The sequence below is a fragment of the Nansenia antarctica genome, assembly GCF_963989245.1.
Source record: "Nansenia antarctica genome assembly, chromosome: 11".
Taxonomy (NCBI): Eukaryota; Metazoa; Chordata; class Actinopteri; order Argentiniformes; family Microstomatidae; genus Nansenia; species Nansenia antarctica.
The window spans coordinates 33323595-33338072 of NC_137681.1; the positions used below are offsets into that span (position 1 = coordinate 33323595).

The window sequence follows — 14478 nt, forward strand, 5'->3', positions numbered from 1 at the left end:
GCTACCATGCAAGGCACCGGCCCGCTCATTGGGAGCAATTTGGGGTTCAGTGTCTTGCCCAAGGACACCTTGACATGTGGCCAGCCGGGGTCCGAACCGCTGATCTGCCAATCTTGCTATCATTAGACGCCGGCTCTACCTCCTGCGCCACAGCCGCCTCTCCCATCCCATAACCCCCTCCCCGCCAGTGCACTGTATGTGCAGTGCATGGTACACTGTATGCTTGGTTTTAATTATTACTTTTTTCCCCCTGATCTGTATCAGAAATGGGAAAAAGGAAAATATCCGAGCCAGCAGCACAGTATGATTGAGGTCATCCCTGAAAAGCCCCTAACCCATGTATGATCTGTTCTGTTTCAGGGCTGGATGTCAGACTGAGACACTGTAGCCATGGATGGCATCAAAGTCAACGACAGTACTTTCATCAGCTTTGGTGACTTGGACGAATACCTCACCAAGCATGACTCCAATTTAGTATGGCTTCTTGTCGGTAAGTGTTGATTGAGTACCAAAGGGTGAGCATCGTCATCAGCTAACCCTAACTTACAGTATGACATCCTATGACACGTGAAGTCACTCTTAAGCTTTATGAAGTCCACTTAGTGTTACACTAACTATGTTATGTCTTTTATCTTCCAGCCACCATTCTGTCCTGTGGATGGATCATTTATCTAACTTATTACAACTCCCGCAATATCGGCCTGATTTTAACCCTCGTTATCAATAGACTCCACAAGAATGGATACATTCACATTGGTAAGTGTAGCACTGTGGTAAAAGCATGGATACATTCACATTGGTAAGTGTAGCACTGTGGAGTGTCTGGAAGGCTTCAGCTCGTTGTGCTAACTCCAGACCTGGCCGTTTAGATAACTATCAAAGTGGCTTTGCAGAATCACTCAGGACATGTCTAGATAACTGCTTGTGATTGTGACCCTTTGAACCAGAGCCTATAGTATACAGTTAGGTCCATATATACAGTTAGGTCCATATATACCGTATTTTCCGGACTATAAGTCGCATCAGTCAAAAAATGCGACAGTAAGAGGAAAAAAAAAGTCGCATTTATTTAGAAATATATTTCACAAAATCCAAGACCAAGAACAGACATTTAATCTGGAAAGGCAAGTTTATTCAACTACACAATAGCACACAGAACAACAGGCTGAATAGAAGTCCGGTATGTTAACAAGCCACATTAACAGTTATTCAGCAAAACAATAGCATAAAGAACATACCTGGGAGGCTGAATAGGCTAAATGAACATAACAAGCCAGCGAGTCCAGCAAGCAAGTTACCAGTAAGCAAGTTCACCAAGCTACCGTTTGCTTAGCTTCAACAAGCTAATGCGTTAGGTAACTTCTTCAGGGCTATAGGAGCAGCATATAGTTGTCACAAGCCCAGAGCGGCCCAGAGCGCCCTCTGTCGGCTGTAGACGGTAATGTTTACTCCTTGGTTCACGTCAGTCAGTATGAAATTATATATATTGATATATAAGTCGCACCTGACTATAAGTCGCAGGACCAGCCAAACTATGAAAAAAAGCGCGACTTATAGTCCGGAAAATACGGTATTTGGACTCAGACAGAATTTGTGTTAATTTAACTGTTTACCAAAACATCTTCAGGTTACAGTTATATAATGAATATGGGCTTAAAGTGCAGACTCTGAGCTTTAGGGTAAGGGTATTCACATCCAAATTGAAGGAAGGGTTTAGGAATTACAGCTCTTTAATATGTAACTCCCTCTTTTTCAAGGGACCAAAAGTAATTGGACAATTGACTCAAAAGCTGTTTCATGGGCCAGTGTGGTCTATTCCTTCATTATTTCTTTAGCAATTAAGCAGGTAAAAGGTCTGAGTTGATTCCAAGTGTGGCATTTGCATTTGGAAGCTGGTGCTGTATACGCACAACATGCAGTCAAAGGAGCTCTCAATGCAAGTGAAACAGGCCATCCTGGACTTCCGGTGGCGCGCGAACAGAGATGGCAGCCTGATAACAGAGCTCCGGTGTCAGCCTTAAATTACCCCTAATTCAAGATATTTTATGCACTCGAATTGATATATATCAACGTAATGATGGAGGGGGACAAATATAAGAGAAAGGGTACTGGGGTTCGAAAGCCATCTGAGAGAATAACTGAGAAAGACGGAGCAGCTAGCAACAGAGCTAACGTTACCCCGACGGAACAAGATGGAGGCTTGAGAGAGAATGAAACGCTGGACTCGATTCGTAAAGTGGTGAGCGAAGTCGTGAATGCGGGTATGACAACTTGGCAAGCTGAATTGAAAAAGGACTTTTCCGAATTCCTCACGGATTTCCGAGAGGACATTAAGAAACAAATGGATGAACTCACGACAGGAGTGAACCAGCAAATCCAAGACGTGATAGGCCGAGTGGAGGGGGCGGAGGAGCGCGTGGGGCAGATGGAGGACGGTGTGGCTGAAATGGAGCGGTGGGACATTGGTGTCAAGGATGCCCTCACCCAGTTACTTGGTAATCAGCGGGCGTTGCAAGATAAAGTGTCTGACTTGGAAGGGAGGTCTAGACGCAACAACATCAGGATCTACGGCATCCCAGAGGACTCGGAGGGTACCTCCGTAGCAGCGTTTGTTGAAAAACTGATAAAGTCAGAATTGGGAGGTGATCTTGACTGTGACCTGGGGATAGAGCGTGCCCACCGTGCCTTGGCGCCCAGACCACCCGGAGGAGCTCCACCGCGATCCATGGTCATCAAGTTCCTCCAGTTTACAGTGAAAGAAAAGGTCCTCTATACCGCCTGGAAAAAGCAACCCACTTACCAAAACAAACGTGTTTTTTTCGACCATGATTATGCGACGGACGTGCAGAACAAAAGGAAGGAATATATACCCATCAAGAAGGCGCTTAAGGAGAGGGGAATACGCTTCCAGACCCCGCTGGCTAGAATGCGTGTCTTTTTTGATACAGGCACCGTCATGTATAACAGCGCGACACAAGCAGCAGAGGACCTGCGGAGACGGGGATTCATCTTGGACGGAGCTGTTCGCGGGACCAAGGACAAGGGCATAACGGAGGAAACGCTGACTCGACTTCTACCGTGGGAAACAACCGAGCCCCGGAGGGGTGGAGCCCAGAACCAACATCAGCAGCAAGTCCGGGAGAGATTGAAGCAGTTTCGTCGGGGCGATGTGGATTCTACAGCAGATAATGAGTGAGTGATTCACTTCAGCCCAGAGACTCTTATTATTATTTTTTCAAGATGTTAACATAGGCTGACACCGACAGTTCATAGACAGTCACTAGACTCTTTTTTTTCCTTCAGCCTATTCGGTCATTGACCAAGAGCCACATCTTTTTTATTTTTTATTTTTGCAACAGAGGGGCCCCACTTAGTGGCCAGCACCCCTCATTACCAAAGGTGATATGTCACCTTTTCCTTCGGAAGTCCAGTTCAGTGTTCAGTACTATTTTTGTGTATTTCATTGTTCATTGTTCATTTTTCAGTACTATGTTTGTGTATTTCATTTACAACTGTTTACTGTAGCGACTGGGAAGCTTTTCATGTACATGATGGAAATATCACATGTTATAACCTAAATGCAAGATATAAGAATAGTTTCTTTTAACGTTAATGGTTTACTTAACCCGATAAAAAGAAGGAAGATCCTAACAAAATTAAAGAAAGATAGAATACAAATAGCATACCTACAGGAATCCCACCTTACCAATACAGAGCATGCCAAATTGAATAAACTGGGTTTTAAATATGTATATTCATCCTCATACGAACCAGGTCATAGGAGGGGTGTAGCCATACTGTTATCAAATACAGTGACCTATGAACACATATCAGAGTTTAAAGATAAAGATGGTAGGTTTATAATGATAATAGGGAAAATAGAGGGAACCCTAGTGAGTTTACTGAATGTATATTCTCCTCCTGGTAGTGACTGGACGTTTTATAGACAGATATTTGATTTAATGGCCACAAAATCTCAGGGAATCTTAATCTGTGGGGGGGACTTTAATGTTCGTTTAAACCCAAGATTGGATGCATCTAGCGGTAATCCAGAGTCAAAACCTATAAGTAGGAAGATAAAAGCATTAATGAAGGAAATGGGAATCATAGATGTTTGGAGAGAATTGTATCCATCCAGCCGGGACTACACCCACTACTCCTCCCCCCATGCCGTATACTCAAGGATAGATTATTTTTTAATTTACAATAGAGACCTACATAGAATAAGTCAATGTGACATAGGACCGATTGCCCTCTCTGATCATAGCCCTATTTACATGTCTGTGTGTCTCAATAGAAAGCCAAGGTCTACAATATGGAGGCTGAATTCAAGTATCCTGAATAACCCAGAGACAAGGGAGGCCATGAAGACTGAAATTAGAACATATCTTGAAATAAACGATAACGGGGAAGTGGCTCCGAATATGCTCTGGGATGCACTTAAAGCAGTAATGAGGGGTAACATCATCGCCACTACTTCACTTATAAAAAAACTTAGAGGACAAAGACTGCATGACCTGGAAATTAAATTAAAACATCTACAAAGACAACACAGTAACAATTTGGATAACAGGGTAAAACAAGAAATGAAAGACATAAGGAACGAGATAAATGAAATAGGCAATCAGGACATACAAAAAAACCTATTATTTACAAAACAAAGATACTATGAAGTAGGTGGGAAATCATTGAAACTCTTATCATATAGACTAAGAAAACAACAAGCAGATAATGCAATCTATAAAATAAGGAACCCCGAATCCGGAGCGATAGAATGTAAGCTAGACAAAATTCAACAGAGTTTCGAAAAGTTCTATAAAACACTATATTCCCAACCACAAGTGGACAACAACCTACAGATTGAGTCATTCCTAGCCTCTCTTGATTTACCCTCTGTCACTAATGAACAAAATAAAGACTTGGTAGCCGAAATAACAATAGAGGAATTACAATCAGCAATTTCGAGATTGAAGGCAAACAAATCCCCGGGTTCAGATGGTTTCACTGCTGAATGGTACAGATCATTTAGAGAACAATTAGCTCCAACATTACTGAAGGCATTTAATTGGGTACTACAGAAAAGGGAAATTCCACCCTCGTGGAGGGAAGCAATAATTTCAGTCATACCGAAGGAAGGGAAAGACAAACTAGATTGTAATAGCTATCGCCCTATCAGTGTTCTCCAGCTCGATTATCGACTGTTTACATCAATACTATCCAGAAGAATAGATAGGATTCTACCTAAACTCATTCATTTAGATCAGACAGGATTCATTAGACAACGGCAAACACAAGACAACATTAGAAGGTCATTGCACATTATCAGACATATCACACAACACGGAATAGAGGCAGCTCTTGTAAGTTTGGACGCTGAGAAAGCTTTCGATTCAGTTAGTTGGACCTTTTTATACAAGGTACTATCGAGATTCGGCTTTCATGAGTCTATTATTGCAACTTTCCAAGCATTATATGATAGCCCATCCGCAAGGATCAAAATTAATGGTGCCCTATCGGGATCCTTCACTCTGGAACGTGGAACCAGGCAGGGATGTCCCGCTTCCCCACTCCTATTCAGCCTTTTTATTGAGCCTTTGAGCCAATGGATAAGGCAAAATGTTGAAATTAAGGGAATAGACATGGCAGCTGGTGAGCATAAACTTGGTCTTTTTGCGGATGACGTCCTGGTATATCTAACACAGCCCACACAGACAATCCCAAAATTGATGGGTTTATTAAAGGAATATGGGACACTTTCAGGTTACAAACTAAATATTCAGAAGACCCAGGTACTAACACTTAACTATGACCCACCCAACGATATTAGAGGGAAATATAACCTGAAATGGGATGCAGATTCAATCAAATACCTAGGTGTTAACCTGCCAAAAGATGTCTCAAAATTATCTGATCTTAATTATGGCCCTTTGAATGTAAAACTAAAATCAGATGTACTACGGTGGAGTCTCATTCCCTTCTTGAGTTTGAGCTCTAGGGTGGAGTCTGTTAAGATGAACATCCTACCAAGGTTACTGTATTTATTCCAGACTCTTCCAGTGGAGATACCTGCTAAGCAATTTATAGAATGGGACAAATTAATATCTAGATATTTATGGCAAGGGAAAAAACCCAGAATCAGATACAAAACTCTACAGTTAAGAAAAGAAAACGGGGGATTTGGCCTTCCTTGTTTACGAGAATACTATTGCGCAGCTCAATTAAGGCCTGTAGTGTGTTGGTGTACTCCATCATACTCTGCAAGATGGAAGGAAATTGAGAGTGCAATGACAGAAGGGGTTCAAATAGCAGCGATAGTTGCAGATAGTGAATTAATAAACAACATGACAAATAAAAATAATCCCTGGATTAACGTGGCTTTGAAGATTTGGCAGGAGACAGTAAAACTGTGTGGTATAAAGGACTCACTTAAAATGCTAAGATGGTGTGCATATGACACAGACTTCCCTCCAAACAAAACAGATGCTAGATTTAAAGTCTGGGTTGGAAAAGGCCTTTCGAACTATTTAACTTTTGTCCACAAGGGGGCATTCCATAGCTTTGAATCGCTACAGAGAAAACATGGTTTGGAACAAAATGATTTCTATAGGTATCTCCAGGTCCGACACCATTTCAATCAGAATTTAGGGGGAGTATCAGAAGAGGGGGTAACAGGAATTATGGAAGTATTTACATCAGCAAGCAAATCATTGATATGCAACAAGGTGGTATCTAGACTATACAATGGCTTCCGCCAGATCAATCTCAAAACAGTCAATACAATATATATTAAAGAGAAATGGGAGAAAGAGGGTAATTTTACTATTTCTGGGGAGGATTGGGACAGATTATGTAAACTACAATGGGAAACGACATGCTCAAATACGTGGCGAGAATTTAGTTGGAAAAACCTTACAAGGTTTTTTATCACCCCCCTACAAAAACGACATCAGGGGACGGGTGTAGCGTGTTGGAGATCCTGTGGACTGAATGAAGCCAATCACTACCATGTATTCTGGGAATGCCCAAATCTAGTCCCATTTTGGCGGGAGATACACAATAATCTGGAAGCTATTTTTGAAATTAACATCCCCTTCAAATGTGACACCTTATACCTGGGAAACATCTCATTCGAAAATTGGGACAATAACGACAGAAAATTGATATTGATACTTCTGGTAGCAAGTAAAAAGGCTATCACAAGAAAATGGTTAAAGCCAGACGTACCCACAGTGGATGAATGGATAGATATAATTCATGATATATATGTAATGGAAAAGATGTCATACTCCCTTAGAATTCAGGTAGAAAAATTCTATCGGATCTGGACGAAATGGACTGGATATGTTAAACCTGTAAGGTCAGATTTCTGTTGAATTGTTAAAAGAACATGAGAGGGTGATGTAATTGTGTTTATTTTCTTGAATCATTTCCTATTCTAATCTATCATATGTAAGATGAAAGCTCCCAAAGTTCATTCGCTATTGTTTTTCTTTTTTCTTTGTTTGTTTTTGTTTTCGTTTTGTCTTGTCTTTACTTTACTTAATATAAAAAAAGAAAAAAAGACTTTGGTCATAGGAACTGAGTTGATTGTGATATGTTGAATGTAATGACGATTGTTGTAACCAATGACCATTGACAATAAAAAGAAAATTTCAAAAAAAAGAAACAGGCCATCCTTAGGCTGCAAAAACGTCCAAAACATCCATCAGAGAGATAGCGGGAACATTAGGAGTGGCCAAATTAACTGTTTGGTACATTCTGAGAAAAGAAGAAGCACTGGTGAGCTCGGCACCACAAAAAGGTCTGGACGTCGGAGGCAGTGTGATGACATGGACATGCCTGGCTTCCAATGGCACTGGGTCACTAGTAGTGTTGTCACGATACCAATATTTTACCCTGCGATACTATACCAGCCCAAGTATCACGATACTGAGTAGTATCGCGATACCGCGGCACTTTTGTAACACTTTTTATTTTTATGAACATGCAATGTATTTATACAAGTTACAATAACTTAATGAGTGGTGCATGAATAACATGCATGTAATGCATTACACTGTAACTCTACAGGTAAGTAAAAGTACTGAAACCGATATTTTTGTGAATAACATGTTTATTAATAAGTAGTTTGAAACATCAAACAGACCAACTGGCCTTTTGCAAGAGTATAGCAAAGTAGGTGTGTGTGTGTGTGTGTGTGTGTGTGTGTGTGTGTGTGTGTGTGTGTGTGTGTGTGTGTGTGTGTGTGTGTGTGTGTGTGTGTGTGTGTGTGTGTGTGTGTGTGTGTGTGTGTGTGTGTGTGTGTGTGTGTGTGTGTGTGTGTGTGTGTGTGTGTGTGTGTGTGTGTGTGTGTGTGTGTGTGTGTGTGTGTGTGTGTGTGTGTGTGTGTGTGTCTGTCTGTCTGTGGGGTCTTTTTCACGAACTTGAAAAGTAAAAGCAAACACTGGCATATCAAAAATATAGAGGGCTACTTCCAAGTTTAGATGTAATAAACTCATGAGGTAAATGTATATGTTCATACAAAGGCTACACAGCAGCAGGATGATGATCAGTGATGATGTATAAATGTATCATAATGTCAATGATTCACTAAATTAGACGCAATTATGTTACGAGGCCGAGAATTTTAGTAGAATAGTTTTGCTGTGATATGATTGGACAATTTCTATTTTCGGGGCGTGGCTTAGCGATAGGTCCATTGCATTTTATCAACATAAAAGTGGTTGTCAGATACATTAGAAAATATAACATTGGAAATATCCCCATGCTCTGAATGCATTAAAAACTGAAACTTGTTTATCATTCTAAACGGAGATAGAACCTTATCATTCTAAACGGAGATAGAACCTTATCATTCTAAACGGAGATAGAACCTTATCATTCTAAACGGAGACAGAACCTTATCATTCTAAACGGAGACAGAACCTTCTCATTCTAAACGGAGACAGAACCTTCTCATTCTAAACGGAGACAGAACCTTCTCATTCTAAACGGAGACAGAACCTTCTCATTCTAAACGGAGATAGAACCTTATCATTCTAAACGGAGATAGAACCTTATCATTCTAAACTCACGACTTGTTCTTGATTTGCTATTATTATTTCCTCCGGTTCAAGTAGGGGGGGGGGGTACCGTACCGGCGGCGTGTATCCCCCGACAACCACGTGGGTTTTGATTGACTCCGTGGACTAACCAATCAGCGTAAACCGGCTGAATTCTTTTTACTCGCGCCCAGACAGACATCCAGATAACGTCAATATGGTAATATTGTGACTGCGGAGATGTGCGTGAGCAAACAAACTGCGATCTGTCACAACGGTGTCGCGAGCCAGTCTTGTCCTCATTAGCAGAACCAGTGAATTTGGTAATAGAGGTAACACATTGCCCCGCTGGTACCGTGTTCAACACGGTAGTATAGTATTCCACGGTAGTACCGTTGTATAAAGCTTATGGTATAGTAGGCACCGTGACATTTTGGCACCGCGGTATATCGTTGGTACCGGTATATCGTGCAACACTAGTCACTAGTGTTTATTGATGATGTGACAGAAGACAGAAGCAGACAGATGAATTCTGAAGTGTTTAGGGATATTCTGTCTGCTCAGATTCAGACAAATTCAGCAAAGTTGATTGGATGGTGCTTCAAATACAGATGGACAATGACCCAAAACATACTGCGTAAGCAACCCAGGACTTTTTTAAGGCAAATAAGTGGAATATTGGCCAGAGTCAATCACAATCAGATTGGCAATGGCCAGAGTCAATCACCTGATCTCAACCCGATCAAGCATGTATTTCACTTGCTGAAGACAAAACTAAAGGCACAAAGACCCACAAACAAACAACAACTGAAGACTGCTGCAGTAAAGGCCTGACAAAGCATCACAAAGGAGAAAACCCAGCATTTGGTGATGTCCATGTGTTCCAGACTTCAGGCAGTCATTGCCTGCAAAGGATTCTCGACAAAGTATTAAAAATGAACATTTTATTTATGATTATGTTAATTTGTCCAATTACGTTTGAGCTCCTGAAAGTAGGGGACTGTGTATAAAAATGGTTGCAATTCCTAAACTTTTCATACAATATTTTTGTTCAACCCCTTGAATTAAAGCTGAAAGTCTGCACTTCAATTACATCTCAATTGTTTAATTTCAAATCCATTGTGGTGGCAAAATTATGGAAATTGTGTCACATATTGGACTTCTTTTGAGGTTTGTAAAGCTCTGGCTGACTTTGATTTTGGAGTGGACTGTCCCTTCCAATATATAAATATATATATAGTCTGACACCTTGTGCAGAACCTTCCACAGCCGAGTTGGAGATAAAGAGCTGCTAAGTATAGGTGGCTCCTGCAGGACTGCCTCATTATGAGAATGTGGTTTCAAATCACTTCTGATTTATTGAAGGTGGTGTCATCCTGTCTGTCACCCTGTCTGTCATCCTGTCTGTCATCCTGTCTGTCACCCTGTCTGTCATCCTGTCTGTCATCCTGTCTGTCACCCTGTCTGTCATCCTGTCTGTCATCCTGTCTGTCATCCTGTCTGTCATCCTGTCTGTCATCCTGTCTGTCATCCTGTCTGTCATCCTGTCTGTCATCCTGTCTGTCATCCTGTCTGTCATCCTGTCTGTCATCCTGTCTGTCATCCTGTCTGTCATCCTGTCTGTCATCCTGTCTGTCACCCTGTCTGTCACCCTGTCTGTCATCCTGTCTGTCATCCTGTCTGTCATCCTGTCTGTCATCCTGTCTGTCATCCTGTCTGTCATCCTGTCTGTCATCCTGTCTGTCATCCTGTCTCATCCTGTCTTTCATCCTGTCTGTCACCCTGTCTGTCATCCTGTCTGTCATCCTGTCTGTCATCCTGTCTGTCATCCTGTCTGTCATCCTGTCTGTCATCCTGTCTGTCATCCTGTCTGTCATCCTGTCTGTCATCCTGTCTGTCACCCTGTCTGTCACCCTGTCTCATCCTGTCTGTCACCCTGTCTGTCATCCTGTCTGTCACCCTGTCTGTCATCCTGTCTGTCACCCTGTCTCATCCTGTCTGTCATCCTGTCTGTCACCCTGTCTGTCATCCTGTCTGTCATCCTGTCTGTCATCCTGTCTGTCACCCTGTCTGTCATCCTGTCTGTCATCCTGTCTGTCATCCTGTCTGTCATCCTGTCTGTCACCCTGTCTCATCCTGTCTGTCATCCTGTCTGTCACCCTGTCTGTCATCCTGTCTGTCATCCTGTCTGTCATCCTGTCTCATCCTGTCTTTCATCCTGTCTGTCACCCTGTCTGTCATCCTGTCTGTCATCCTGTCTGTCATCCTGTCTGTCATCCTGTCTGTCATCCTGTCTGTCATCCTGTCTGTCATCCTGTCTGTCATCCTGTCTGTCATCCTGTCTGTCATCCTGTCTGTCATCCTGTCTGTCATCCTGTCTGTCATCCTGTCTGTCATCCTGTCTGTCATCCTGTCTGTCACCCTGTCTGTCATCCTGTCTCATCCTGTCTGTCATCCTGTCTGTCATCCTGTCTGTCATCCTGTCTGTCATCCTGTCTGTCATCCTGTCTGTCATCCTGTCTGTCATCCTGTCTGTCATCCTGTCTGTCACCCTGTCTGTCATCCTGTCTGTCATCCTGTCTGTCATCCTGTCTGTCATCCTGTCTGTCACCCTGTCTGTCACCCTGTCTGTCACCCTGTCTCATCCTGTCTGTCACCCTGTCTGTCATCCTGTCTGTCATCCTGTCTGTCATCCTGTCTGTCATCCTGTCTGTCATCCTGTCTGTCATCCTGTCTGTCATCCTGTCTGTCATCCTGTCTGTCATCCTGTCTGTCATCCTGTCTGTCATCCTGTCTGTCATCCTGTCTGTCATCCTGTCTGTCACCCTGTCTGTCATCCTGTCTGTCACCCTGTCTGTCATCCTGTCTGTCATCCTGTCTGTCATCCTGTCTCATCCTGTCTGTCATCCTGTCTGTCACCCTGTCTGTCATCCTGTCTGTCATCCTGTCTGTCATCCTGTCTCATCCTGTCTGTCATCCTGTCTGTCATCCTGTCTGTCATCCTGTCTGTCATCCTGTCTGTCATCCTGTCTGTCATCCTGTCTCATCCTGTCTGTCATCCTGTCTGTCATCCTGTCTGTCATCCTGTCTGTCATCCTGTCTGTCATCCTGTCTGTCATCCTGTCTGTCATCCTGTCTGTCATCCTGTCTGTCATCCTGTCTGTCATCCTGTCTGTCACCCTGTCTGTCATCCTGTCTGTCATCCTGTCTGTCATCCTGTCTGTCATCCTGTCTGTCATCCTGTCTGTCATCCTGTCTGTCATCCTGTCTGTCATCCTGTCTGTCATCCTGTCTCATCCTGTCTGTCATCCTGTCTGTCATCCTGTCTGTCATCCTGTCTGTCACCCTGTCTGTCATCCTGTCTGTCATCCTGTCTGTCATCCTGTCTGTCATCCTGTCTGTCATCCTGTCTGTCATCCTGTCTGTCACCCTGTCTGTCACCCTGTCTGTCATCCTGTCTGTCATCCTGTCTGTCATCCTGTCTGTCATCCTGTCTCATCCTGTCTGTCATCCTGTCTGTCATCCTGTCTGTCACCCTGTCTGTCATCCTGTCTGTCATCCTGTCTGTCATCCTGTCTGTCATCCTGTCTGTCATCCTGTCTCATCCTGTCTGTCATCCTGTCTGTCATCCTGTCTGTCATCCTGTCTGTCACCCTGTCTGTCATCCTGTCTGTCATCCTGTCTGTCATCCTGTCTGTCATCCTGTCTCATCCTGTCTGTCATCCTGTCTGTCATCCTGTCTGTCATCCTGTCTGTCATCCTGTCTGTCATCCTGTCTGTCATCCTGTCTGTCACCCTGTCTGTCATCCTGTCTCATCCTGTCTGTCACCCTGTCTGTCATCCTGTCTGTCATCCTGTCTGTCATCCTGTCTGTCATCCTGTCTGTCATCCTGTCTGTCATCCTGTCTGTCATCCTGTCTGTCATCCTGTCTGTCATCCTGTCTGTCACCCTGTCTGTCATCCTGTCTGTCATCCTGTCTGTCATCCTGTCTGTCATCCTGTCTGTCATCCTGTCTGTCACCCTGTCTGTCATCCTGTCTGTCATCCTGTCTGTCATCCTGTCTGTCATCCTGTCTGTCACCCTGTCTGTCATCCTGTCTGTCATCCTGTCTGTCATCCTGTCTGTCACCCTGTCTGTCATCCTGTCTGTCATCCTGTCTGTCATCCTGTCTGTCATCCTGTCTGTCACCCTGTCTGTCATCCTGTCTGTCATCCTGTCTGTCATCCTGTCTGTCACCCTGTCTGTCATCCTGTCTGTCATCCTGTCTGTCATCCTGTCTGTCATCCTGTCTGTCATCCTGTCTGTCATCCTGTCTGTCATCCTGTCTGTCATCCTGTCTGTCATCCTGTCTGTCACCCTGTCTGTCATCCTGTCTGTCACCCTGTCTGTCATCCTGTCTGTCATCCTGTCTGTCATCCTGTCTGTCATCCTGTCTCATCCTGTCTGTCATCCTGTCTGTCATCCTGTCTGTCATCCTGTCTCATCCTGTCTGTCATCCTGTCTCATCCTGTCTGTCATCCTGTCTGTCATCCTGTCTGTCATCCTGTCTGTCATCCTGTCTGTCATCCTGTCTGTCATCCTGTCTGTCATCCTGTCTGTCATCCTGTCTGTCATCCTGTCTGTCATCCTGTCTGTCATCCTGTCTGTCATCCTGTCTGTCATCCTGTCTGTCATCCTGTCTGTCATCCTGTCTGTCACCCTGTCTGTCATCCTGTCTGTCATCCTGTCTGTCATCCTGTCTGTCATCCTGTCTGTCACCCTGTCTCATCCTGTCTGTCATCCTGTCTGTCATCCTGTCTGTCATCCTGTCTGTCACCCTGTCTGTCATCCTGTCTGTCATCCTGTCTGTCATCCTGTCTGTCATCCTGTCTGTCATCCTGTCTCATCCTGTCTGTCATCCTGTCTGTCATCCTGTCTCATCCTGTCTGTCATCCTGTCTGTCACCCTGTCTGTCACCCTGTCTCATCCTGTCTGTCATCCTGTCTGTCATCCTGTCTGTCATCCTGTCTGTCATCCTGTCTGTCATCCTGTCTGTCATCCTGTCTGTCATCCTGTCTGTCATCCTGTCTGTCATCCTGTCTGTCATCCTGTCTGTCATCCTGTCTGTCACCCTGTCTGTCATCCTGTCTGTCATCCTGTCTGTCATCCTGTCTGTCATCCTGTCTGTCATCCTGTCTGTCATCCTGTCTGTCATCCTGTCTGTCATCCTGTCTGTCACCCTGTCTGTCATCCTGTCTGTCATCCTGTCTGTCATCCTGTCTGTCATCCTGTCTGTCATCCTGTCTGTCATCCTGTCTGTCACCCTGTCTGTCATCCTGTCTGTCATCCTGTCTGTCATCCTGTCTGTCATCCTGTCTGTCATCCTGTCTGTCATCCTGTCTGTCACCCTGTCTGTCATCCTGTCTGTCATCCTGTCTCATCCTGTCTGTCATCCTG

At 43.9% G+C, this 14478-nt stretch overlaps 1 protein-coding gene across 1 annotated transcript in view; it reads left to right on the top strand.

Moving 5' to 3' along the window:
- Positions 1 to 390: 390 nt before the first annotated feature.
- The window catches only part of LOC308167588 (bridge-like lipid transfer protein family member 1), a gene marked incomplete at its 5' end in the record, with an annotated part of 175732 nt that continues 161644 nt past the window's right edge, over positions 391 to 14478 (top strand). Inside the window, 2 exon segments of the mRNA XM_080542007.1 lie at positions 391 to 490; positions 640 to 756. Of these exon segments, the coding sequence (XP_080398133.1) occupies positions 391 to 490; positions 640 to 756 (217 nt within the window).